Genomic DNA, 27,969 nt, shown 5'->3' with positions numbered 1-27,969 from the left:
TTCCCAAGCTGCTGTGAATTTACCTGAGTGTACTCGGCACAGCCAGACAAACTGCCCACAAAGTTACAGACATCCTCCACTGTCCATTTGCTGATGTCTTCCAGCGCAGGGCTCTCCTCCCCATCCAAGAACAGACCTCCCATGGCGCCTGGATTGTTTGGGGCGGGGGGGGGAGGGGGAGGAGAAGGAAACATAAATCATTAAAATCCCACACGGACAGCAACAGGCCTGCGATCTGAATAGTTCTCTCTAGCCACACATCCATTTTTAATGGCCTGTCAATTAAAATGCTGGGCAGGGTCAATTCATGGGCCTCTGTCTCCTGGAGGTCCCTCGCTCAGAAAAGGTGTTTGGGGGGGAGGGGCAGGAGGGAGGGGAAAATCCCCTCTAATGTTTTTCATGTGTTTAATGTTCTTCAGCTGCAGCAAAGGGGGGTGGGGGGCAGGGGAGAGATGCCCCCCGAAGGTGTATTTCTCCACACGCACCACAAAATGGAAAAACTCCGGCTGCCCTGGGAGTTTCTCTCCCCCAGCCCTTCTCCCCGCTACGTGCTCCAAATGATAACAAGCCCCCACACCCGGCCCCGGCAGCCTGCTGCTTGGCTGGAGCTGCTGTCGAGGAGAGAATTTTCACCCCTTACGAACAAACCTTTGTTTTAAATCCCCTGAGCCCAAAACAGCCGGCTGCCTAACACCCGTCGCCATGGTTTAAATGCATATCGCCCCTTCTCTCTGCTGGAGCAGAGTCTAGCTGGATGGGGAGGTGACCCCAAAGAACCTCACTGGAGCTCTGAGACGAGCATGCTGCGGTTCACGCAGGCAAGTCAATCCTCCGAAACGCAAGAGCAGTTCAAGTCCCAGCTCTGTCAGCAGGGCCGGAAGGTGACAGAGAGAGCGCTCCAATCCCAGAAGAGGAGAGCAGAACTTTCCCTGCTTCCCAGTGCCTGACAGCATGGGATGAACATGGAAGGAGAGAGCTGGACTAGAGCCCAGAGTGGAACAGGGCAGAGGTCTGGAGAATGAGAAACCATGGAAAGAAAACCAGCCAGGCAACTCCAGCTTCACCTGGATCACAACAGAGGAGCAAGGGGACCGCCCACGTATTTACCACTGATAACAGAAAATACTCGTTTGGAAAACACCTTATTCACCTGTGGAACTCACCGCCTATGCAACCACTGAGGCCAAGAGCTCAGGAGGATGCTCAAAAGGACTGGATATTTACAGGAATCAGAACATCAACAGTCACACTGGAGAGGGTAAAACTCTCATATCAACTCTCATGCTTCAGGGCATGAGCCAACCAATAACTGGAAGTGACGTGATATGCAGGTGATCTGTTGTGGAGGTTTCAGAGCATCCTCTGGACCATTTGGTGCTGGGCATCGTCCTCAGCCACATCCGTCCACATGAAAAAGGGGCTGGAATTGTCTGTCTCCCTCCTGACCCCTTTGAAGAGGTGTGGAGTGGGGGAATGAGAAGGGGTTGAGTATCCCCTGTCCTGTCCTCCAGCCACATGGAGGACTGGAATCCACAGAGCTTTGCTCCTTATGGGCCATTTTATTGTTATTTGTATGATTGTAGCACCTAGGGGCCCCAGACATGGGCCAGGACCCCATTGTACTAGGGGCTGTACAAAAACGGAGCAAAAAGACAGTCCCTGCCCCAGAGACCTTACAGCCCAGCTCACGGATCCTCAGCTTCTCCCTGACTCTTGAGTGGAGATCAGAATCTAAACCCTGGCTCCTATCCTCAGCCCCCGTCCCCCACTGCAATCTCCCTTTCACAGCAAGGGCAAGAATTACATGCCCTGTCCCACAGAGCGGGGCTCTCTGCCAGCTACACTCTGCAGAGGGTCCAATGGCACCATGACATGCCATCCTGAGGCCTTCAAAAGCCCAGTGGGTCCCTCCAGCGATGTGAAAAAGCCAGAGATAGAACCTTGACTCTCCGCCACATGCTCCAGACGTAGATCTCTGATCCACTTTACCCCCTTCTCCTCCCAGTCAGCGAGAGCCTGGGCTTCACTGAACTTTCATCCCCCTTTACAAAGGCGTCTGTGGAAATGATTAGCTTTCCCATGCTGCAGGGAGACTGGAGGGGGGAAAGGACCCAAAGGGGTTTGGGACATGGCTGGAGGAGCAGCATTTTCCCTTCCCTCCCAACTAGAAGACGGGTGGACAGACAGACGAGTTTCCTTTAGTTACATTATCATTTTCATTCGTGGTTTGTCCCCTGCCCTGGAACCCAAACTCCCAGCTGTTTACAGTGAAGCTAGCGAGACACGGGGATGGCTGATTTTTCCCCTCCTTTTTTGGGAAAGCGGCTGCAGCTCGGTAAGTAGAGGAAGTGACACTGAACTCAATTATTCCAGGCACAGCCGACACATGGGCAAGACGCCTCCATCTGCAGCCGGAGCAAGCGTCTCCGAGGGAATCTGACTGCAACAGCCAACGGCTTTAAAATTAGGTACTTCCTTCTTCCAAAGGCAAGCCAAGGACTACAGCCTTCTCCAGTCAGTCAGCCAGGCCTGGCCTCAGGCGCTGCCCAAGACTCCACAGGGAGGCTGGGCAGTACCTGCCTGCCACAGGCCATCTCCAGAGCCCTACCAGAGATTATGGAGATAAGGTCACATTCAGCTCTGTTCGCAAGTGGAAGGGCTGATGTCAGGGGACAGGGCTAGTAAGTCTTGCTGTAACTCTTGGGGAAATCCCTCCCCCTCTCCCCAGCGCCTGCCAGTGATCCTACAATTCCTGGGGTAGAATTGGAGAGATGTACTGAGCCCGTCGGCTCTATTTGTGACCTTGCTGATATCACTAACGGAGCTGAGCCCAAGGTCAGTCCTGCCAGGCAGCCCTCTCCCCATCCATTTTTTTATCCCTCCATGCCCACAGCCATGCACGCAGTCAGCCTGCTGTCTCCAGGACTCAGGGCAAGAGCAGCCCTGCCCTAGGGCAACAAGTTATATTTTCCACACACAGAGAAAGCTAGTATCGCCAAAGCACTGATCTCCAAAGGTCTGCCTCCCCTCCCCATCTATACCAGGAAAACACTCCCGCTGATGGGTGGAAGCATTCTTGAAAAATAGGGGAAATACCAGCACACTGGGCTCCGACCTATTAGCATTTCTATAGCACAGAAGTTAAGAGAGAGATGCTGAAATCTTGGCCCCACTGAAGCCAGTATTAAAACTCCTGCTGATTGCAACCGGGCCCCAACTTCCCCCAGAGAACCTGCTCTGTGGAGGTGGCAAACACCCAGAGCTTCGTGGATTTCAACTAACTCAGTGATCAGCCTAATTGTAAATGTCCCAAGACAGCCCCTACCCGCTTCCCCCCCCATTTGCTTCCCTAGAGAGGCTATTGCACAGCCCGCTAGATCTCAGGACATGACTGTACAAACCCACCTTTGGGGCTGTTAATAGAAGGATGATAAGGAATCGATTCCAAAGGTCTATAAGGGAAGCTCCCTCTGATGGTCACGGCACATTGCTGGATATTGCTAGACAGTGGGGACACAGCAGCATCTGTCCCCAGCCAGGCTCCTCTTCTCTCACTGAGTGACGAATAATGAGCCAAGGGACTGATAACGGATTACAGAGCATTTCACCAGATGGGACCATAGCTTGGAGGAGGGTGAAAACCATCATCCCCTGCCAGGGTTTTGTGGACAGGTACCCACAGAAAAACACCCCCCTGCCAGCTGGTATTAAATAATCCTCCCCCCACCCCACAACTTTTTGGGCAGCTGTGGTAGAAAGGCCCAGGGTCCTGGAGACTGAACTACCCATCCCTTCCAGAAACAGGAGTCTCCACAGGGCAGAGCTGAGGCACACAGGCTGACAGGGCAGTGGAGGGGGGACTGCAGTGGAGTTGCCCGTGCCGTACCTATTCTGGAGACAATACAGGCTCTCAGTCCCCAGCACTGCAGCCTGAGAGGAGGGGAACAAACACGGATATTGGTGTCACTGGGCATGAGCTGGGCATTAGCACTAGGACATGTGTAAGCCCAGACAGCAGGCCTGTCAGCTAGCACAGGATCTAGCCTCTCCTCACTGCCAACAGAGCCTCAGTCCCGACAGCCAGACCCTGTTTTCTGCACAGGCGTCTGATCAGGCCAAGAGCATCAGCAGCAAAGCTCGCCCATCCCTCCCCCTCCCCAGCTCAGAACAGGCCCAGAAGCCAACACACAGATGGGTTTAATCAGTCTTGTTATCACTCTCCCATTCCGCCCCCCACCCCCGCCACACACACCCACCACTGCGGGCTCGGGTCATGAAGCAGCACTGGAAGGCTCACATTAATTGCTCTCCAGACTGCGGATCAATAAAAGGATTTTAGCCTCCCGCACACTCCATCCTTCACCTTTTCCAGTAGAAAGGGGGGGGAAGGGGGGCGCGAGAACACAACTCCGCTGAAACCTTGAAGAGATGAGGTCATCCGGCAGCTGCCAGATTCCCAGGAGGCGGCTCAGGGAATCGACCAAACTCCGGCTGCCTCGTCAATATTTTTGTCATCAGGGACAGAAACCAGTTCTCTGCCTCCAAAGCAAGAGAGGAGCCCTCCCTGTTCTGTTTGAGACTCCAGCCATCTCTTTTCCCTTCTCCCCCATCCTCTGGGGTCTGTCATGCTACTGGCCTCTTTAGATTGTCAGCTCCTTGGGACAGGGTCTGTATCTCCTCACCACAGCGTCCAGCATATCCTCCGGCCCCTGTGAGCGACAAGAGCAGCCCATGGACAGGAAAGAGTGAAGAGAATGTCTGTTTTTCTGGCACAAACTCCTCCTGGGGCCAAGTCTGGCCATTTGTTGGGCAATCTGTGGTCATGCTACTCGGACCCGGGTTAATCAAAGCGCCCCAAAACACCTGTAGCATAAAGACGTGTGAGAGATAGCACGGTCCAGGACACTGCCCAGGGGCTCTGGAGACATAAGTTCTATTCCCAACTCCCCTGCTGACCGGCAGTGTGGCCTTGGGCCTCAGTTTGCAGCCCCCCCCCCCCTTGACCTGTCTTGTCTATGTGGATAGACTCTTCCTATGGGCTCGTCTATATGGCCACTTACTGTGCGGCAAGCTAGGGTGTAAATCTACAGCGCCACACTTGCCATGCACACAGTCACTACGTGGCCCCTGCTACCGTGCACTAAAACTTCCATAGTGCACGCTGATCTACTGCTGGTTCTGCACTACGGAAATGGTAGTACAGGGTCCATACGGCCAGGTAGAAAGTGGCAGAGTAGAGGGTTGTAGATTTACTCCCCAGCCTGTCGTGCGCTAACTCTCCGTAGAGACGTGCCCTATGTGTCTGATCAGTGCCTAGCACAACATGGTCCTGATCTCAGCTGGGGCCGCTGATGCAACACCATTCACAACTTTCATAATAATACATGGGGTGCTAGCTGAAAGCAAGGGAACCCTCTTGCAATCCAACACAGCAATGGTCCCCGAAACCGGAGGAGCCTGAGAAAGAGGATGGGTCACTTTAAACGGGGCCCTGATCATAAGTAGTAATAATACAGGGCACATTCTAGTTTCTGATAGTTTGATGGGAGTGGACTCCCGACTGCAATCCACACCCTGCTCTGTGGGGTTGCACATGGGGTGGCCAGAGCACAGAACCATGTATCCCCCTTTAAATGACCGCGAGGGGAAGGCTCCCACGAGGAAGCCTCATCTGTTGGAAGCAGTAGGGATAGTTATCCTGGCCACCTGCCTGTCAGAGAAATTGCTTCCTTCTTCTGGCTGGATGGTGTTCCCGAATGGCTCACATGTGAAGGGCAGCCGCACTCATCCTGCCCAGTTCATTCATTTATAAAGAAGGAGGCCCCCCCCCCCGACTCTCACAGGATGCAGCATCTAGCTCTTAAGTGCTCAACTAAGGCATTAGACTATGCATCTCTTTGGTTCTGGGTTGAGCTAGCAGTTCAAGTCCCACCTTGCACTGGGACGTCCTTTACTCATGGGTCTGCATGTTGCATCAGTGAGTTGGTGGTGGGCCCCTCCCTCCACATGCTGCAGGATGCAGAGCCCATTTTAAGAGCCGTACACGGGACAGAGAGAACGTGCTTTCCCGCGGGCTGGCAGTCACCTCAGTGACCAGCTCTATCACACGTGCGTGACCCCGTTAAACCTTGCAGGGGGAGAGACCGGTTGGATTCCAAACAACCGGCCCCTCTCCTTTGGAAAGGCATCGGAAGGTCGCGGGGGCAAGGGTTCACCAAACCCATCCCCCTCTCTGCCGGAACAGGGGTCAGCCGGGCACATGATAACCACAGAGGAGCTGCGGTTTCTTGCTGTGGACAAAGCTGATGTTCCTGATGGAGGACGTATAGCTGGGGTGGGGGTGGGGGGGAGAGTCACCCACTCTGATGCCTCTTGGTGGGATGATGACCTAAGTATCAATACACCCATCTCTACATGCATACCATTCCGCTTTGTCCTGACATGCTCCTGCCTATCTGTAGAGAGCTGGGGTAAATCCACAGCCCCAGCTCTGTTGAGTTTCCTCGCTGAAGCTTAAAGTTAACAACACATCAGAGATATCTCTGAGGTATACAGGTGGTTGCCATGGGAACACAATCAGGTGACAACATATGACTTTCGAGGGCAAGAGGCTGGCCAAGGAGGTGGAATCACTGTTTTGGGGAGCTCCTGAATCTCTGTCCAAAAGGTATGGATCCACATGCAAGAGGTAATGCTGCCTGGCATTCGGAGATGCCCCAGGCACAATGGGACGGAGGGAGCTGCAGCCTTAATTCTATATTTCCCTCTCATCAAACTATGGAAATACAGGGAATGTAGAGACGACGAAGACCTAGCAGATACTCCAGGCTGCCCCAAACCAGCTGCCAGAGAGGACTGCTTCCTCCAGTACATTCCTGAGCAGTATGTTGAACTGTACCTCGAGCGATGGGCTTTGGGAGATTGTCCCATGGGTCTATTTTTCACCTGTTCACCCTAAAAAGCTTTCCCTTGCTCATCTCTGTCCTGTTACATTTGGGCATGTCTCCTACAGTACCCCAGACAATCCTTGCACCTCCTTCAAATACTGAGAGGTGGCTCCTGGATCCCACCTCTCCACAAGCCTGGTTATCTTTTAGCCCAGCTATACATATTTAATTCTTCTAGCCTTTTCCCTCGCAGGTCAATCCCTCCAAGCCCTTAATCATCTTTGCTGCCCTGCCCTGAAGCCCTCTCCAATTTATCAATGTCTGCCTTGAACGGAGGCTTCCAAATAAGGTCCAGCCAACTCCGCGTAGACTATCCCCTCTACTCTGTGAGGACGTCATGCTTCTCCATACAGCCCAACACAGCATGGCATTTTTCTATCACCGTGTCATTAGCTTTGCCAATACCCAGTCAAACGCCTCAGCATCAACTGCTCAGCCCACAGCTTCCAACCATGCACACTTACATACCCAAGGGGGCAAGAATTCTCCTTCAGTCACATTTATGGTCTCCCACTTTGAATCTCAGCTACACTGGAATTGGAAAAGGTTCAGAAAAGGGAAACAAAAACGATTAGGGGTATGGAACCACTTCCGTATGAGGAGAGATTAATAAGACTAGGACTTTTCAGCTTGGAAAAGAGACGACTAAGGGGGGATATGATAGAGGTCTATAAAATCATGACTTGTGTGGAGAAAGTAATTAAGGAAGTGTTATTTACTCCTCATAACACAAGACCTAGGGGTCACCAAATGAAATGAATAGGCAGCAGGCTTAAAACAAACAAAAGGAAGTATTTCTTCATACAATGCACAGTCAGCCTGTGGAACTCCTTGCCAGAGGAGGTTGTGAAGGCCAAGACTATAACAGGGTTCAAAAAAGAACTAGATACGTTCATGGAGGATAGGTCCATCAATGGCTCTTAGCCAGGATGGGCAGGGATGGTGTCCCTAGCCTCTGTTTGCCAGAAGCTGGGAATGGGCAACAGGGGATGGATCACTCTATGATTACCTGCTCTGTTCATTCCCTCTGGGGCACCTGGCACTGACTACTGTCGGAAGACAGGATACTGGGCTAGATGGACCTTTGGTCTGACCCAGTCTGGCCGTTCTTATGTTCTTCCTAACTGCTGCACCATCCGAGGTCCACTTTTACCTTGGTCTAGTATTTTCCCTTTTCCCTTCTCACGGGTTTGTGGCTCACCCCAGCCTGGTACGATCTCTGGGTTAATTAGTGGTCTCTTTATGACCTCTGAGTTCTATTGTTTCAAGCCGGGCCCCTGACATTAATTTTTTTTGTTTTAACTGTAGATGCTCAAACCCCACAGAGACGGATGCACCGTGAATAGACTAGCAGGCCCATTCTTCACATCCTGTAAAACCGATACTCTGCCAAGACCCCCTCCCATGCCGGTTCCCCCCATAGCTATGAGGCTCTCACCTACCTGCGTGGAAATAGGGGCTCATCGTATAAGGGAATCCGAAGGGCAGCGGCTGAGGTGGTGGGATGGAGGCCGGAGGGAGGTATTTCACCTCATTTTTATTGATGCCTTGGCCAAGCAGGTGGCTGGGTGACTCAGTGCTTGAGGAGCTGCAGGGGGCATTCTGGCCGGAAGCCACTTCACTCAGCTCCTTGGCCCCCTCGTAGACCTTGCCTGTCTCTTTGCACTCTTTGAGTTCACTGGCTGAGCTGCTGCTCTCAGCTTTCAGGCTCTCCGGCTTCTCGTCGCTCACTTCAGCATCGCTCTCCGAGTCTTTCATCTCCTCATCGTTGCAGTCGGGCACGCCATCCCGCGCCCGGGGCTCGGCAAGCTCCTTGGCCTCGTGCAGGCCTGGAGGCTCGGCCCGGTGGTGCACTGATTTCCGGCTCCCCCTCCGGCCCTGCTCCTTGGGCGGGGTGGTGCTGGGCACCCCGTGGTTCAGCGAGAGCAGCGGCGTGTTGTTGTGCCGGAGCACGAGCATGGCGTTCCTCCGCGAGAGCTCGTCCCGCAGAGGGTGCCCCTCGGGGATGTCGTGCATGTTCCGCAAGGCCGGGTGGTCCTGGGGCAAGCCCGGGTGCAGGCTCAGCGGGTCGCCGGCCAGTAGCCTCTGCCGATGGAGATTCTCCAGCTCCTTCTGGCGGATGATCTCGGCCGACATCTCAAGCCTGAACAGGGAGAGAAAAATGAGTTGGGTTTGAAGGTCAACTCCTCATTCACTAGCAGCTGCAGCTTCGGAGCTCAAGGGTCTAAGGCCGAGTTTGGTGTGCCGGTGGTTTTCACACCCTTGTATTGTTTCAGTTAATCTCCCTCTGACATTGCACTATTTCTGCTGCACAATTGAAGGCAGGGAGTCCGGATTCCACCCTCCCCTTTGCGAACCGGGCTCATTGTCAAGTTCCTAGGAGCAGGGCTGGCTGCTTGGGAGGTGCTAGTAATGGGATACAGAGCCTTTCACCTCTACGTCACGGGTTCAAACCCAGCAGGCATCACCACAAGCTCTCACCTTCTCACTCCTTAGATGCCTGAGTGTCATGAGTCTGGCAGTCTCAGGCTGCATCCAAGGGGTTCCAATCAGAAACACCACGTGCACAATGGTAGTCTCAGCGGAGACGCCAAGCACTGGATGGGCGTGAGGGCCGAACTAGGCCCTCTGCCTGCGGGGGGAAAGCTCGCACTCTTGCTGCCTATGCTGTTGTCCTGGAGAGGGAGGGCTTCCTTCCCCCGGGCTGCTCATATAGCACCAAGGTCACACCCTATTCTGACTGCGGTGAGGAAGAAGGCCAAAAGGGGATGGAAATCTAGCCCAAAGCACAGGCAGGCTCAGATGCAGGGAGCTCCTCTGGGGCAGCGCTCCATACCTGGCAAGATTCTGTTTCCGCAGCATCTCCTGCTGCCGTGCAAACATCTCTGCTTGTGCCGGCTGCAGAAACCCGTAACCTGTGGGCAGGGGAAAGCATGACAGATGCAGGGTTACACAGCACTCACTCTCTGCGGGGCCAGCTGTGCAGTGAAGGGCCACAGAACTGCTCCCTCTGAGAGATCCCTCTCCACGATGGGGGAACTGTCCTTGCTGCAATCCCAGTGAGCAACACAGATGTGATTTCCTGCGGCTCACAAGACCCTAGCTATGCCAAAAGGTTTCCTGTAATGCTCCCACAGGGTGACTTCGTAGCTGATTCCATTTCTGCTGTTCTGCCTCATTCAGGCTGCACAATGCAATAGGCACATATCCCCCATTCTCTGCACCAGGCTGCGGCTGCCTACTGCACAGGGGGTGCAAGGAGCCTGTCCCGTCCCCCTGTGAGGCAGGTCTTGCTCTCTGCTAGCACTGCTGTGGGGCTAGACACACCAAAGGGACCAGGGAGATGGCATCGCCTGCTCCCTTCTATACGGGCCGGAGCAGCTGAATGGCCACATGAGGTGCATTCAGAAGCCATGGGAGAGGGCAAAGCACCCACCACTGCATCCACTGGGGATGCTCCCAAGGCAGGGCTGTGGCAACGAGCTACAGCACAGCCCTCTCCTCCCACCCACCGCGTGGACCATCACCCACACACTCACCTGGCGTCTGGCACAAAGCTGAAGGCACCCCCAGGAAGGGAGGTCTCAAGTGAGGCCCTAGCGCAATGTGGGGGGCATTCTGGGGTGACAGCAGAGGCGGTGGGTGGGACATGTCCCTAAAGAAAATGGAAGAGATGTAGAGATTTAGCACTGCTCGGTGCTGATCGCAGCAATCCAAGTGTGAGCTTAGCTCAGCGGGCGCGCTTGCATGCTGGGCTGTATGTTCTCTGACATACACACACACCCCTCCTCAAGCACAGCTGGGGCACACCTGTACAAAGACACCTGCATGTTAAAGGACAGCCTCTAACTCAGCCACTTTCTAAGTGAGACTGATACAGGCTGGTCTGCCAGCAAACTGCCACCATTAGAACCTGACTCCTCATTGCTCAACAGCATGCCACCCCGTAAATGCACCTTCTGTCTCATGCACAGTGGTCCCTCTCTTTAGGTCTGTTCTCTCTCTCTCTCTCTCTCACACACACACAATAATTGCACCCCTTTCCCTTGTTTGTACGTGCCTGAGCTGGGCTATAAGGTCTTTGGGACAGAAGCTGTGTCTTACTGGTTTGTAAAAGCCCCAAGGGCATTACATTACAGAATGAGCTGTAGCCAAAACTCTCCCTGAAGCCAACGGGAGCTGTGCCCGAGTTAAGGGCAGAGAGAGAGCGATCAGAGATAGATCCCCCTAGAGACAGATGCAGCCGAGCAGCAGGCCCACACTTGCTGTGTGAGTGACCAAGAGGGAATGCTCTCCAGGATGCTACACAGATGGCTCAAAAACTCTGCTTGCCTTGAGACAAAGGAGTTCGCCGTGAGACTCCTGCTGGCTGGACCCGGGTGCTCACACCAGCACGTGGGTGTGCAAATGCTGCACTCTGACAGACAGTTGGCTCTGCCATTCCCTCTCCTGCCCTGCTCCTCCAAAAGCTTCCGATATTCCCATTGACCATGGGTTTCCCAGCCAGCTGTTCCGGCCCCACAGAGGCTGCTGCTTTGTGATGGCCACAGAGTGAAGAAAACACAACATTTGATGAATTAAAACAAAGCAGAGCGGAGGAGGGTCAGGCCAGGAGTTGCCCATTCCTTTCCCACTGAGCAGCCACCAGCACCATCCGCCCCAATCTCACAGGGGACGTGAGCCCTCTGTCCCCGCTGAGCTGAGTGTCATTGATGCTCATGGGGCCAGCACCCATACGGAGCCAAGCGCAGACACTCAGGGTCTCACAGGCCCTGATGTGAACGGAAGTTTGGTGGGGGAGCTCACAGTATCCAGGTGTCAAAGGTGGGGAGGAGGTGGACACAGCGGCTCCCGGCATTGGCTCCTTTGTTACCCACATACCCGCTGCTATCTCACTCGTTCCCAGAACTGACCGCCGGCGCGAATGGAGACTCTGGAGGCTATCCGTGCTGGCAGGTTTTTGGTTGAATTTCGTTCTTATTTGCAAAACTTGATAAAGAAAAAAACGAAGGGGATAAAAGAGGAGCAGACGATACAAATCTGTATGCAGGGGAATGAAACAGATCCCACCTGCTTCCCAGCTTCCCGCTCCGAGAGATTTGGCTCTACCGCGACGTACGCTGGGAGTTGGCTGGGCAAGGGGTGCACAGGACAGCACCGTGTAAGCACTCGTCTTTCACCTCAGCAAACCTCGGTTAAAACTGGACTACGTTACAAGTGAAAAGATATTTTATACTTTTGGGGGTGGGGGTCTCAGTGAGGACCCTAATGGTTATCCAACCCCTGCCCTGCACGGTACGACTGGCAGCCTCTTCTCTGGAGACAAGGGGCTGCTGCAGGTCGGAGGCGAGGTGCATTGGCAGAGCTCTGGTTTAGAGGAGTGTGCTGCAGGTGAGTGTTGAAGTGGGTTGGCAGAGCCGGAGAGAGGGCTGGCATGGTAGGGGGCGCTGCGGGTGAGCGGAGAGGTGCCTCGGCAGAGCCAGGGTGGGGTCCCATGCCTCAATGTGATGCAGGATGACAATACAGCACACTGGCCTTAGCCCAACTCTAGCTAATAGTAACCGAAGTGGAAGGTAGGGGGAGGAGACACAACCAGAGAGCAGGCCAGGTAAAGCCCACAGGAAGCAAATAGGAGCCAAGGTCTCTTCCATTAGTCAAATCTGCCTGGGAAGCCTGCAAGCAAATCTCTGGTTTCCGGCTGCGTGTCTCTTAATTCCCTTTGATGGCCACTTAGAACATTATTACCTTCACCGGGGCATCGAAAGGCAAAGCCAGGCACTGTGCTGTTTATTTTCATTTTACAACATCTTCCCGCAAAAAAGACTTCAGGAGGGGACGGGGGTGGGGAGTGTGACGAGCGCGTGTGTGACAATGCAATGCACAAGCACCCACACAAAGCATTTGAACCGAAGGGGCGGGATGCGTGTGTGTGTGTTGAGGGGGGTTTCCCTGCCCCAGCACTGCAGAGGATGAGTTATCACTCTGGTTATACAGCTACAGCCGATGGCCATTTTTTGTGCTTCGCCAGATTTCCAAAACCTGTTCCAACAGCAGGGGAAGGGGGGCGGAGTGTCTCCTTCTCCTCTCCCTAGATCTCCCTGAAACGGCTCCATCCCTCCATCAGCCAGCACCAATGCTGTGACACGCACGCAGATCCAAAAAGGGATGGATTGAAATATTTCCCTGAATCAGACGTCCCTCTCCCTGCCTCCACCCATTCCCATCTGTCTTTGCCTCCCCGCCTGTCTCTTGCTTTTCTCCCCTCACTCTTTTTGTCTATCTGTCTCCTGCCCTTCCCCGCCCCTCCTTTTCTGTCTGTCTCTCCTTTCTCTCCCCCCCACCCCCCCGCTCTCCTCTAAACTAATTGCACAGCTCGCTGTGTCTGGAGGAGAGCCACAGATCGATCCGTCGCTGTTGAAATGTTAATGCTAATCGTATAACCGCTCCGCCAGCGCCTCGCGCTTCAGTGGCAGCTCCAATTAATCTCAGGTAACGCAGCGCGTGACCTTCGGCTCAGTGCCGGGGCAGCAGCCAAGCGATGCTTATGTAATTACACCATGAAGTGTGTAATCACCTGCCCTAATCCCTGAGGCCTCACAATTAGCTGAGGCCTCGGTCGCTGGGCTGCCAAGTGCTTTGCCACCCCGGACAGCCTGCAGATGAATAACGGACAATTAAAGCGGCATGACGGGGGCTAGGAGGTGTCGGTTCGATCGTAATTAGCCGTAATCATGGGGAGACGAGCCTGGCAGACGTGCTGTTCGTTTTATAAGAAGCAATTTGGGAAATCAAGTAGCTTTTAACTATTGCGCGGCCTCCCTGCCTTTTATAAAGACAGGAGAGGGGAGTCTGACTAGGCTCCGGCACCCCGCATAAGCCCCAGGTGCAGGCTGCACAAAGAGCTCGCAAGGAAAGGTTAGAAACAAAGGGAGCCGTGGGGCGCCTGCTTTTAGCTGGCAAGAGACACTATGCGAGAGGGATGAAGAAGGGCTCCATGGGGATCAGGGCTGTGCACTACAAAATGAAAGGCCCCTCACTTCCGCAGCAGCACAATGTCACGTTACAGGGCCGAGCTTCGATCTTGGAGGCCTTCGCCTGCCCTCAGCTGTTTCCCGTTCGTTCCCATTCTGTATCATGCACTCGGTTCCAGAAGCCAAGCACACTTCCTTTCCTTTACAGGCACGCTGATCGCCTGCAACCGTGGGCTGGCCAGTGTGAGGTATGGAGGTAAGAAATAATCCTGGGGAAGGAGGGAGGAGCTGTTCCTGCGGTGCCTGAGGGTGCTGCTATCTGAACTTACAAGGCATGCCAGGCCACAGGAGTTACAGGGAACTGTTAAAGGAGAGGCTGTAGAGGGCTCTGTGGGGTAAGCTTTGGGGGGGTTCTTCCAGCTAAAGAGGCAGGTCCTGTCTATGCTACAAACGCATCTGAGTCAGGGAACAAGCCCAAAGATTTTAAAAACAGGGCCGAGCCCTGTCTACGCCACAGAACAGTGCTTTAGTCCTGTCAGGCGAGGTGGCCAGACAACAGCAGCATTTGCAATGTAAACAGAACTCTGCAGAGTTTTTCGAGTCTGTGGCCGTAAGTAAGGGCTAGGGCTAGGCAGTGGGCTGAAAGTCACACCCACAGAGGGGAAGGAGGAGCAGGGCGAGGTCAGAGAGAAAGAACTGTGACCCAATCGGCGCTCCCATTATTAGTACCGCTATGCAACCAGTTTTGCTACTCTGAAATCAGAGCTGGGAAGTCAGAGGTTCCAGACTTCCTGGACAGACCTGGCCTGAATCTTTACAGCTCTTCTCCTTTGCCACAACTCTACGCATCAGCTGTCATCCACTCCTGAGCCAAAGGTGAACTGGAGTCACATACCTACGTGCCCATAGCTCACTTAGTCTGCAAAACTGGGCTAAGGGGCAGGGCAGTATGGTGCACGTACCCCCCATCACCTTCACAATATCTAATGCTGCAAAACAAGCTTCTGCAGCTGGAGTAATCAGGACGGTAGCGTCCATCCTGGTGCAGTTCCACGGATCACACGTGCGATGCATATGATCGGGGAGCAGAGCCCCCGTAGCGAGATCACCGTTTAGTATCTCCTTAACGAACTGGAAATACCAGGAAGGACGTCACACATCTACTGGGAGACGGTGCCCAAGAAACATCCCCGCCAGTGAATTGCTGTCCTCATTTCTTAATGGGGCCCTCGGCACAAAGCAAGTCAGGAAGTGTGACACCTCACGGCAGTGAACGCTGTGCTCTTGAGGAGTACCATTCTGAACCCTCCCTTACCCTAACCCAATCCTCTCTGTACTCACGAACTACGGCGTGGCACCGCAACCTCCCATGTGCCCTGGGCCCCAGTCCTGACCCCGAAGGGCCACTTGCAAGAGTGAGAGGTGACTAGCTAAGAAGGGCAGCAAGCATGCTAATTAACACCAATTGTACTGGCAGATTTGGGGATATGGAGACCTCCTAGAGGGAGACCCACCACTTATGTCTAAACAGGCCAGATAGTAGTGAATTATACTGAATCAGTGACTCAGGGGTGAAAGAATCCATAGCCAAGCCAATAAGCAAGGCCACCTTGCATACAGAGCTCCCATTGAAACACATACATTGAAAATAAAAGCCTTGGGCCAAATCCTGAGATCCCTGTTCAGTTACACCTCAGCCTTTACTCAGGTAATATTCCCACTAGAGTAAGGACTGAGAAACCACTGAGTAACAGCCCTGTCCCCTGAGAACCTGAACCTAGCCCTTGCCAATTACATTTGTTAAGCCCTGTCCTTGTTTTACAGAGAGCACTTCTGCATGCATTGTTACAGCATCTTCCTCCTCTTTTTTTAAAAAAAAACAAACTCATAGATGCCAGCTGGAGGCTTGTGTGTAGGGTATTAGGGGATTTGCACTGCATGCTGCTAAATTTGATATGTCCTTTAACAGGAGACAAATGGTTCACAAGGCTTAAAAAGTATTGACTTTTCTTTAACAATAAGCGCTAATGGCCTTCAAATAATCAATATTTAAAGTCATTATGGGGTTACACATTATACTGTTAAAACCAAGCATTCCATATTAACCCCATCTCGTCCTCCCAAATCCAGAGCTGCAGGCTTACAGGAGCTGAGACTGGTGAACTGAGAGGGTCAGGAAACACAGATTGAAAGCGGCAAGGCATGGAAATAAATTTAGAGAGGGTAGGAGGGAGGGGGGAAAAATGCACGAGAGCGCCACTTTATTCTGCTTTGCTTCTGATAGGAAGAGACACTTTAAACCTGAGGTAATGGGCAATTGGCACACAGCTCTTGGCTGGTTTGCAGCAGGCAGTTTTAAAACCTGTCCACAGACTCCTGCCCCACCAGGGAGGGAAACTAAATAAACCAAAAGGGTTTTTTGAAGAACATGCTTGGGGTCTCCAGGTACAAGGAGACATGCACCAGTTAGACGACATGTACCACATGATGGAATGATAGAAATGGCATTAGACAAGGAGGGGCTGGGGAAAATTCTAACCGGTTTTAAAATCAGTTCAGTCAAACCAGTCCAGGCCGCCTGGATCCTGGTCTGGGCTATGGCCCCAGACAGCTTGAAAACTGGTTTGAATTTGGGGGTAAATCTCAGATGTAGACCAGGCCAGAAAGCGATGAATGCTGAGTTCACTGGGGTTGAGTCTTGGGAGGGATTGGAATGGGGTGAGGCATGCAAAGAAGAGAGCTAGAGTGCAAAAAAGCCCGACAGAGGGCCCAGGTATACAGATGAGAAAAGGAAGCCCTTCAAGATCAAGAGAAGGAAGGGGGGAATGCAGGAGCTGAGGGGTGCCAGGCCTGGCCCAGAGTTAAAGTCAGCAATAGCAGCAGCATTGGGAAAGAGGCACATCCTGAAATCCTCCCTAAGTTTTTAAGGAAAAACTTCCATTGCCTTTGAGGACAGTTTTGCCTGAGGAAGGACTTCAGAGTTTGTCCCCAGCGTTTGACAGCTACCTGCTAACCAAAGACCAGCCGGACCGCCACTGGGATTCAAGGAGCTACCAATGGGTGCTCTGATTTTCAGCCTTCCCCCTTCGAACTGTACATGGCACGTTTCCCAGCACCCGGGGTTTTTCTATATTCTTTATTAACTCAGCTCCCCCCCACCTTCCACCCACCATTATTTTATGTGCTCCCTGGGAAATGATAAATGGAACCCCAGAATGAATTATGCCCCACAAGTCTCTGATGCCGTGCAGTGTTAACAGCCACTGAACAAAGTACAGCTCCACACAAGCACAAAACACACACACACGCATCTGAAGTATCACATAAACCGCTTGGTTTTATCCATCTGCAGAGATGGTTCATAGATCGACCAGCCTTCTTTTGATCACCTGTGCAATGCACTTCAGATGCAGGGTATAAACATTTTTCCAGAAGAGAGGGGAATGCTAACCTCCCCGATCACGTAGCTGGGCCAAATTCCTGAGACCACCCCTGAAGGGAGAAGGTGGAGGTGGATGGAAAAGAACACTAAGCCCAATGGGGATAGACAGAGCAGCAGATGAAAGCACTAGCCTTTCACCTCTGAAGACTGGTTCAGATTTGAGGTTTGGCAGGCTCTGCTTGGAACCTAATCGGTCATTTATTGCACACACATATGCAGAGCCTGGTCTGATGAAGAAGCTTCTGTTCAAACAAGGATGTAGATAGCGACTAGTGGTAGGTGCCACAGGATAAACCAGAGGGCCTAGCACCCTGTGTAGGAAACTGGGAAGCCAAATGTCTCTCCAACAAAAACAAGCAAGCCCCCAAGAAACTCAGTGGGTACAAAACAGAGCCAAAAACAATCCCTCATCTCTAGAGAGGGTGGTTTCCATCCCATTTCACATGGGGCATAGCATCATGAAGGTGGGGGCGGGTGTATAAGCTAGAGAGTTTGGAATCTAGAGCCAAACTTTTCCAAGCCCTTTAGTAACATTCAACTAACCAATCTTCACAATAAGAGACCCCATCTTCACAAACAAACCTCCGAGATCTGGGCAGCCTTTACTTCTGGGTCTGAATCTAGATCTGTAATTAACAGCTATGAATCTCTAGAATGAGCTGAACCAAAGCCCTGAAACCAAACACCCAGGAGCTTGGAAAAGTCTGGATCTAGATTCCAAACTCTCTAGCTTGGACAAAAACCAAGCCCCACCCATCTTCCTGAGCATTCATCAGCTCATAGTAATCGTTTCGCAACCCTCTTCACTCCTGACAATTACAAATATATACCTTTCCCAACTGGATGCAAAGGTCTCAATATTGGTCCTCTGCAAAAACCGTGGTGCCACCTTGATAAATAAACCTGGGTTGCTGGGTTTTTCCCCCTTGCCATAACTAATAGATGAATTCTTGAGTGGCTAATTCTTCTCGCCAGCAAAGCCACTATATTTGTGAACTGACCTGATCCCCACAAAGCTCCCAACAGGAAGCTGAAATGGAATTTTAACACCACGCCAAGCAGCTCACATCCCCTCGCATCATGCATTATTCCCTCTGCACCCAGGAAAAGAGACACCATCAATCCACCTGCAGTTTTCTCTGTGTGAGCCAGCTCCTTCCACCACCTTTTCCTCCACCTCCTCCTCCACTGCCTACCTGAGCCAGCTGCCTTTTAGACTTTCCACACCCTTCCTGCTAAAGGAGCACAAAGGCTACTTTGATTTATCTTATTGACAGAGACCACAGCAGACAAATACAAAACCTGAGGCCAAGACCAACAGGGAGGGCGAGAGGAGGAGAGATTAACCCTCCGAGTGCTTTGTCTCTGCAATTTGTGGCCTTGTCTTCTACAGGCATTCCTAATGCCCTCCACGGTGCAATGATAAAGCAACACAAAACACAGCCGTTAAGAGTGTGGGCAGCGTGATGCAGGATGGCCCCAAGCAACACTCAAGTGGTTAAGGATCTCTGAGGAGAAATAACGATCATGGGAACCAATGTGAAGCAGACTTGACAAGCCCTGACCACAGGGCATAGCTGAAGCTGCCTGCCTCCCAGCAGGACCCCTGCAATTATCCGTCAGCTCAGCTGACAAAGGATTATCACACCTGAGAACTTTGCCAAAGGAACAGGTAGACACATAGACACAGCCTTTCTTGCACCCTCTTCACAGGACCAGAAGGCTGCATACAATCAATCTGTCGGGTCAGCTGTGCTTTGCACACAAGAAAAGGGGCATAGAAAACCTGCCCAGGTCCAGCTAGGCCCACGGTGTAAACTTTTAATACAAAACGTCCCAAAGCTCCTCGGGTAGCTACCTGCCCCAGACACTTGGGGGCAGCCTCTGCAAACAGATCCAGCATAAAGGACTGCCCTGATTTACTCACTAGGCAATTCTACTGAAATAAACGAGGCTTCTGAGTGTATAGGCCAGGGAAGGATATAGCCCCTCAGTTTTATACCCATCAATTCAGACAAGTGGTGGTCTCAATATCTACAGTGCAAACATGCCGATAACTAGTGGGTTGCAGGTGGGCCCAGAAATTCTTACTCCATGCAATAAGACTCTCAACTACTTGCACCTTTCACCTGAGGACCTTCAAGACCTTCAGACAGTAACTAAACATACTCTGTTTTACAAGTGAGCATTGGCATCATCTTACAGATGGGGAAACCGAGGCACAAAAAGGGTAAGTGACTTGGCAAAGTTCACAGAAAAGGTTAGTGTCAGAGCCAGGAATAGAACCCGGGAGTCCTCACTCCCAGTCTCCAATATAATCATTAGTCCACACTCCTTTCCATAGCTGGGAGTAGAACCCAGGAAGGAGTCTTGACTCCTGGTCCCCTGATCTATCTACTAGACCTCTCTCCCTCCATGATTGCCAAAAAGCACACAGATTCCCTAACTTGCAATCCCGCTGGATTACACTTTCTCCACACAAGATTTAACACACTCTGGCTTGGGCTTCATTATCTTCTCTCCACCTGCCTGGCAGTCCCAGGTAAATCCTGGACTTGATACCTATTAACATGCATTTTTAGGTTGCCCTTCCAATGTGTGCACACACACACCCCCTTCCATAAGCGCTTCCTCAGCCAGTTTTCCGGCTGGCCTGGCAGCCTTCCAGGCCACACGTAGTCAGAGAAGTTTTCCTACCAACTGGCTGCAATGAAACGCGCCTATCGCTGCATTCCTGACAGGTCTGTCTACAGCACGCATCGACTGTATTGGATTGTACTGAATGGGTTAGCCAAAGTGCAGCTGGTAGGACAAAGGTTTATCAGGACCGCTCAGTCCCTGCACACAGAGAGCCACTGGGCAAAGGATTCCCCCAGGGATATGAGCTGAAAGAACCAGTTTCCCCACACACGCACTCCTATTATTATTTGCAGTTTCCTTCCCACTCACCCGCAACAAGAAAACAAGAAAGACCATTAGCAAAGCCTAGAGTGAAGCCCTCCACAGACTTTCCAGGCCCCCCAGAGGGTGTCAGCCCCTGTGGCAGCCAGTCCAATCTCCTGCCTCTTCATTTCTCCTCTATCCATGCAAGAAACAAAGACGCCTTTAATTTAATTTTGCTCTGAACTCCTTCATTGTGGAGGGAACATCTTATAACACAGAGTGAGATAAATGATCTGGGTAAACCAAGTTTCCAGCAGCACTGTCTGAGCAAAGAAGCCTCACATCCAAGTCTTGTCCTTCAAAAAAAAAAATTCCCTCTCGCTCAGCGTCTGTCCCAGGGTGTCAGTTCCCTTTTGTTATTATCTGGGGCAGCTATAAAATTCTAATTTAAACAGTTTAGCATGTTCTATGCCAAAAGGACAGGTTACACGATACCGTCAACTCCTGGATTCCAAGGCAGGATTTAGACAGAATGTTACCAACAGCCTGAGACTCACAAACCAGGATCTGAAATGCACATGTGCACACATGCATCTCAGCCCCATTCCCACACGCCAAACGAGAGCACATAAACACACACACACACGTAATGAGCTAGCACATCCATGCCTAGAAACGTGCAAACACCAGCATGCAAGCTCATACACCCGCACATACACTGACCCCCTTGCACATGTATGAAACATGCAAGCACAAAGTCACACGTGCACATATCCCCCCTTTCCACACACTTACCTCCCAATGACACACACCCATCAACGCAACCACACGACACACATCATGCACGCACTCACATGGACTCGCAACCTGGCACATACATGCCTAATCAATCTACAAGTCCCTTTGTTTTCGGTTTTACTGATTTTTGCCAAAAAAAAAAAAAATCCTGAGTTTTACAAAAGCTATTAAATAATAATAATATTATTATTCAATTTTTATCAAACTTCCCTGGAACTTACATGTACAGAATTTCAAGTATATGAATATGCTGATTATGTTAAAAAAATATCCAACACATCACACTAGGTAGATGTGTTTCTGTTCATAATAAATTAGTCTAAGTATAAACATGAGACTGTCTGTTAAAGTATGGCTACGTAGTGGAAGTTACACACACCCAGGCATGTGAGGATGTGTACATCAGTATCTGAGTCCTAAAAAGAGAAGTGCCAGAATTCCCCAGACCTGGCTCCCTCCATAGGGATGGCAGCTTGGTAACCCAGTTGCCATCTCTCCTTCTGGAGCAGGCCTGGAAGTGGAAGAGGTGGAGGACGCAGTGTGAGGCGTCGCCCACTTTCACTATTTGTTCCTTTTTTTCCTGTCCTCCCATCCCCCATATTTACCCAGAAAAGTTCACTTTCTGCAACAGCTTCCACCCCTCTTTTACTTTTTTTTTTTTTTTTTTTTTGCAATAAACACCCATAAATTCCCAGGAAACTTTAAGCAAAATTAAAACTGAAAACCAAGGGCCTCATCAAGCCAATCCCCAGACGGGCTGCGGGGCTCAGACATCATCCAGTACCCACCACCCGTCCCCAGGTCAACCCCCCATGGCCAGCCGGGCTGCGGGCCAGCCACCGGTCAGCCACCCCTTCCAGTGCCCACCCCAGCTCCCCAAGCCAATTTCCCCATGGCCAGACGGACCGCGGGGCCAGCCACCCCTCCCAGCGCCCACCCCCCCGCCCCAAGCCAACCCCCCCTGGCCAGACGGGCCACGGGGCCAGCCACCCCTCCCAGGGCCCACCCCAGCCCCCCAGGGCCAGACGGGCCGCGGGGCCAGCCCCCCTTTCCAGTGCCCCCCCCAGGGCCAGCCACCTGCCCCCCTCCCCCGCCAGCGTCTCCAGGTGGCTCGGCAAGCCCCGCCCCGGGGGTGGAGCGAAGCGAAGGGGGCGGGGCGGAGCCGTAGGCCCCGCCCCCCGGCCGCGCCGCCGGTACCTCTCGGGGAAGTGCGTGTCGCGGTGCTGGGGCAGCCCCTGTTTCCGGCGCTGGCTGGACGAGTTGCTGGCCGCGGGGAGATGCGCCTCCATGGCCGCGGGGTTCCGCGCCGCCGCCTCTTGCCGCGCTCGGAGCAGATCTGCGGAGGATGGAGGAGAGGGGGGGGAGGGACAAGCCCGCATGAGCCTGCGGCCGCTCAGCCCCAAACCCGCCCCCCCGCCGGCCGCCGCCCCCCGCCCCCCGGGCCCGCTCCCCGGGCCCGCTCCGGCGCCGGCGCCGGCCCCGGCCGGCCGCGCCTCCCCGGCGAGCGCGGCGCGTCTCCCGCTGCCCGGCGCGGACTCGCCCCCGCTCCAGGGCGGGCGGGCAGGTGCGGCGGGAGCGCGGCGGGGAGGGGGAGGCCCGGGCCCGGGGCGGCCGGCGGGAGGAGCCGCGTCGGGGTCTTTGCGGCGCGCCCGCGCCCGGGCTTTCCTCACCCGGAGCGAGCTGGCGGCAGCGCCCGCGGGCGCGGGAGGAAATGGTGTCACGGGCCGGGGGCGTTGAGGGACGGAGCCTTCCTGCCCTGCCCGGCCCGGCCCGGGGCGTGGGGGGGACGGACGCGTCCTGAGCCCGCGCTCGCTCTCCGCGCTGCCGGCTCCCCGCGGCCGCCCCGCGCTGCCCCCTCTCGGCCGGCTGCAGGCCCCAGCCGGGGCTCCTGGGCCTCTCCTCCAGCACCCCCCGCGCCCCGCTCAGCCCCCCAGGGCAGGCAAAGCACAGGCAGCTGGGGCTGGTCCCGTCAGCTCCAGGCTGAGGGGGCAGGCGCTGGGCCGGCGCTGGGGGGCGGCGAGCCCTCCGCCGAGGGGGCTGGAGCCGCGAGGCATCAAGTGCCACCCCACTTGGGGCCCCAGTGCAAATACGGGCAGGGCCCAGGGTTTACGAGCATCCATGCCTGCCCTCTGCCAGGGGAGAGGGGGGTAAGGCCCAGAGTTCAGAGCCCTAGTCAAGCTCCCCTGCTAGGTTCGACCCCACATGGCTACTTTAGCTGCCCCCCGGGGCGTGCCAGGGCTGTTTAAAGCCGCACCGGTCAGCAGAGACCCACCTGGGTGCAGCATGTCAAGACCTGGCTCCCCTCTCTAAGTGCAGGCCCCCAGGGCCCCTGCCCCTACACTCCACAGCTCCGTGGACACAGACTGGTGTAGTCCCATGAGAAGTAGCCCATGGGATCCAGGGCCACAGCTTGGGGGAAGGGAACTGGTTGCAAGAGTCACTGAACTGGAGGAGGGAAATCTTCCTATGGCAAAGGTTAGGGACACAGAGCGACACTGGCCAGTTTGGCAAAGCCCATAGCAGCCCTAATAGGCCCAAACTAGTGGACTAATCAGAGCTACAGTTGACCCCGCTCCCCCCCCCCCCCAAGAGCAGACATATTGGGTCAGACCAATTATCCATCTAGCCCAGTATCCCGTCTTCCAGTAATGGCCAGTGCCAGATGCTTTGGAGGGAATGAACACATGGCAATCTGAGTGATCCAGCCTCTGTCCTCCAGTCCTGGCCGTCAAAGGTTTAGGGACACCCAGAGCAGGAGGCTGCAAACTTGAATCCCTGAGCATCTTGGCTAATAGCCATTGATGGGTCACACACAGCTTCCCCCTCCCACATAAAAGGCATGGCGCACACACAGAAGAGGACAGAGGACAGGTCAGGGTTGCAAAAGTTTTGCCTCCAGAGGCTCCACCCCACCCTCCCCATAGCCTCTTGCCCAGATCATGTTGTTCTCCCCTGACCCCCACAGCACCTCTGTGAACAACACAACCATGGAGTTAACAGTAAGTCATGGGTCTGCTTTCTGCCCCACCGCTGCAGCAGTGCTGACTGGCTAGAATTCATATCCCAGCCCATGCTGCCTGCATATCCCTGCTGTCCTGTTAAGTCTCGCACAACACTTACTCTCCCCCTCACCTACCTGGAGCCTCAAGAGTGCCCAGAGCTTGGGGGGGGTGGGAGGGGAGGTTTGAAGGGAGGCGGTGGTTTGGCACTTGCAAACAGACTATGAAAAACATCTGCCTTGGTTGGGCTAGTGCGTGGGCCGCGCTCCCCGCTGGGAGGGCTTCTGCAGCTCAGCCTTGGGGCACACGCGGGGAATTCCATGGAAAGGTTTCAAGGGAGGTGGGGAATGAGTCAGGCAGTAAATCAGTCAATCGCTACAGCAGGGAGGGTAGAGCTGGCCGCCCCTGCAGCTTTTCTGGACAGCACAGGGCTGTGCACTAGGGGCTACTTAGTGGGAAGGGGGTTATGCTAAGCCCCATCTAAGCTCCTTGGGGTCACATCCAGTCACGTCCCTCCTGCTTCACTCACCATTTGCAGCTGGAGATTCTCACTCATTTTTAAGGGGGGGGGCACTGCAACACCCCCCTCCCCACTGAGCTCCTGCTCCCAAGCTGAGCTCACTGAGCCTGAATCTTTCAACCCTAACTCAGAGAGCAGTCTCCCACTTTAGGCCAAGTCGCTGAAGGCTTCTCCACACAGGAAACGAAACAGGAATAGCTAAGTGGGCTGCAGTTCACACCTCAAGTTACTTCAGTGCAAGGCAGCATGTGCGCACTGTTATTTCAGAATCTGAATGCCCTATTGCACAGAAACATAGCAAATGCTAGACGGGATCAGAGCCATAGTCGTAGGGCACAGTGATTCTGAAATAAGCATCTATATACAGACTTGCATCGAAATAACTAGCAGTGTGACTTAACCGCTTTGGTTCCATTGACCATATAGACGAGCCCTGAGCTACTCTGACTCAGTTTCCCCCACCTGTAAAATGGGGATATTAATTCCTCCCCGGCAAGATCATTACAGCACAGTAATTAACTGATGTTTGTACAGCATTCCAAGCTGGGCATTGCTGTGCAAGTGCCACACGTTACTAATTATTCTATTTGATGCATTTATCCACCAGAGGGACCAGAGCAGCCCAGGACGACCAATGAAAACGCTAAGTGGATTAGTTACAGATGAGACAGCCACCTGCATTGTAAGAGACTTTCTGGAGTGCTACCCCACCACAGAGTTAACCATCAGGAGATTCCCCGCCTCCAGGCTGGGCTCCTTCCCCCATGCTGGGCTTGCCTCTCCTCATCTGCCTACACACAATTCCGGGGCACCCTACCTCTGCACGCTTGCACCAGCCCAGCAGTGAAACCTCTGCTACTGTCTGCATGACACACTGGAAAACACACAGACAGGAAACCCCCTCCTCACACCCACTATCTACTGCTCTGTGTCAGAGGAAGCCAAGAGAGAGCCAAGTTGAATGTACTGGAATAAAGGAATAGGGTGTTTGTTGGAGTATGTATTATAATCATCATCCTTTGTACTTCTACAGCACCTTCCATGAAGCGCTCAAAGTGCTTTGCCTGCATTAACCCCTTAGCCATCACCAAACTGTCATAATTATTAATACTGTGCTAGTACTGCTGTGTGACAAGTCAATTCGCCTCTCCATGCCTCAGTTTCCCCATTTGTAAAAACAGGGATAATTCTTTCCTGCCTTTGCAAAGTGCTTTGAGATCCAGGGCTGAATCAGAGGTGCTTAAGATTATGCTATCCCCATTTTACTGATGGAAAAACTGAGACACAGGCTCGCCCACGGTCACCAGGCATGTGTGTGCCAGAGTTGGGAATAGACCCTCACGTGTCTTTATTCTCAGCCCTGTGCATTAGCCAGAAGACTAGATAGTATATAGTCATATATGTGAAGAAAGATTTCTTTTTACAAATTTCAAATATGAAAACATACTTTCTACACATGCCTGTGTGGGCACACACTGCACGTGTATGGCTACACACACACACCCCTCCCACACAGGCTGAGAACCTTTCCAGAAATGCAACAGCTATTTAAATATCTGACACCCATGCAAGGAGGCTGGAAAATGGATGCAGCAAGGGCATGTCCTACAGCTTTCAAAAAGCTGCAGCCAGGCCAAGTGCCCTCCAGTCAAAGGTTCCCCAGCTCCAATCTCTGAACACTATCCAGCCTCCTAGGTCTGCTTCCCCCCTTCGCTTCTTCTCCCTCTTCCCTTCTCCCACTCAAGATCATCTCGCAGAGTTGCCTCCACAGGGTTTGATTCAGCATGAGTCATTGACAAAGATCTAGCAACAGATTGTACAGTGCCGACAACAGTGGGGTCCTGGTCAGTGACTGGGGGTAGCAACACCAGCAGTGGCGACAGTGAGTAGATCTGAAATGACGAGGGAGGTCCTGGAGCATCAAATCCAGGATAAAACCCGGCTGTGCATCATCACACTGCACTGCACCAGAGTTCCCCCTCATGCCTGCTTCAGGGCTGGGGAAGAGCCTGATAGACCACTCTCCCCACTGCCCCAGCAGCAAACACCCAGCCTCCCTCTGCATTTCCAGAGGTTGAAGTGGGGAACACATGGAAATGCAGCATCGTGGTTCAGGGGGTGGGTAAGGGGAGAGAAAGCCTTTCACCTCTAAATCACCATTTTATGCATAAGCAGCCTGCATGACACAAGTACTCTGGGTCTTGGTCCAGTTCCAACATCACAATTAAAATTTACCACCACCCCGCCCAGTACTCTTAACAAAAACGAATGATGAGGAACACAGGAATTTGCTGGACGGTCAGCCAAGCAATGGTTCATCTCGTTCAGTATCCCGCTTCCAACCAGTGGCCACTATCAGCTACATCAGAAGAAGGTGCAAGAAACTCCCCTGGTGGGCAGTTATGGAACAACCTGCCCCAAGGGAAGTTTCTTGCTAACTCTGAGTAGTTTTTGGCTTACAGCTTGGAGCATGATGAGTTATATCCCTTCTATTTTCTTTTCTATCCTATGGCATGTCACCAGGCATGTTCCCTTTACCCACGCAAGTGTCCAATACACGTCAACTGACCATGTTGACTGAACTCCCTTAGTGGGGGGCTGGGGTCCTCCCCTTCAGGGCTGAGACCCATTGGTGGAAGAGCAGGTTGGGATGGAAAAGCTTGCACAGCCACCACCTGAGCTGTGGATAAACAGGACTTCGGTCCCTAGAGCACCTCTTGCCGCATTCATGTACATGCAAACTCATTAAAAAAAGAAGAGAGGGAACAAACATTAAAATGATCTATATTTTTAAACTGTAAAGGCACGTACGGGAGAGTGAAACCACCAGCCCCATCAGATCATATAAAAAGCCTGCAGAATTCGCCGAGCCAGGGACCATGCGCCTCCGATGTTTATAAATTAATTATCTGAAAAACCCAGGTCACTCCTTATTGCCATAGTGCCTATAATTTAGAAGTCTGGCATGCAGCCAATTCCAGAAGCTGCATTGATCCGGAATGACCGCAACAACTCCCCCGTATACCTTCCTGTCTCCTCCTCCCCTCCCGTCCCTCCCTCCCTCCCTCCCCCACCCCACCGCCTAGCCCCTCCTCCCGCACCCCAGAGGAGCTGCTATTTACAATCCTGCACTCTGACAGTTGGGAAATCGGGGTGATTGACACTGCAATGCTGGTGGATAAAGGTTCCAGGCACGGAGACGGCCTGAATTCAGAACACGGGATGCGTGTCGCTGGGAGGAAGGGAGCAGCCTACGCAGCGTGGGAGGGGGAATGGGAAAGAAAAGCAATTAAATTATTAACATTTTCTAAATAATTAACGTTACTGGTGCCTCCGTCTGAGCCTGCAGATAAACTGCGCTTTGTTCTGGCACTAATAATTTATAGCCCAACCTGTGGTGTGGAGCGAA

General features: G+C 53.0%; 1 protein-coding gene across 10 annotated transcripts in view; it reads right to left on the bottom strand.

Moving 5' to 3' along the window:
- SAMD11 (sterile alpha motif domain containing 11) overlaps window positions 1-27,969 on the bottom strand; it is a 221,497-nt gene that overhangs the window by 10,055 nt on the left and 183,473 nt on the right. For 9 of the 10 annotated variants that reach the window (XM_078849360.1, XM_073317120.2, XM_078849356.1 and 6 more), the window contains 5 exons: window positions 22,239-22,377; window positions 10,487-10,602; window positions 9,784-9,862; window positions 8,390-9,090; window positions 24-148 (listed from right to left, as the gene is read on the bottom strand). In XM_078849360.1, the coding sequence (XP_078705486.1) occupies window positions 24-148; window positions 8,390-9,090; window positions 9,784-9,862; window positions 10,487-10,602; window positions 22,239-22,377 (1,160 nt within the window). The remainder of the gene's footprint in view (window positions 1-23; window positions 149-8,389; window positions 9,091-9,783; window positions 9,863-10,486; window positions 10,603-22,238; window positions 22,378-27,969) is intronic. The other variant, XM_078849358.1, reaches the window with a different exon arrangement.

The sequence above is a fragment of the Lepidochelys kempii genome, chromosome 18 (assembly GCF_965140285.1).
Source record: "Lepidochelys kempii isolate rLepKem1 chromosome 18, rLepKem1.hap1, whole genome shotgun sequence".
Lineage (NCBI taxonomy): Eukaryota > Metazoa > Chordata > Testudines > Cheloniidae > Lepidochelys > Lepidochelys kempii.
Note: the sequence above shows the minus strand (reverse complement) of the source record. Positions and strands in the feature narration are given on the sequence as shown.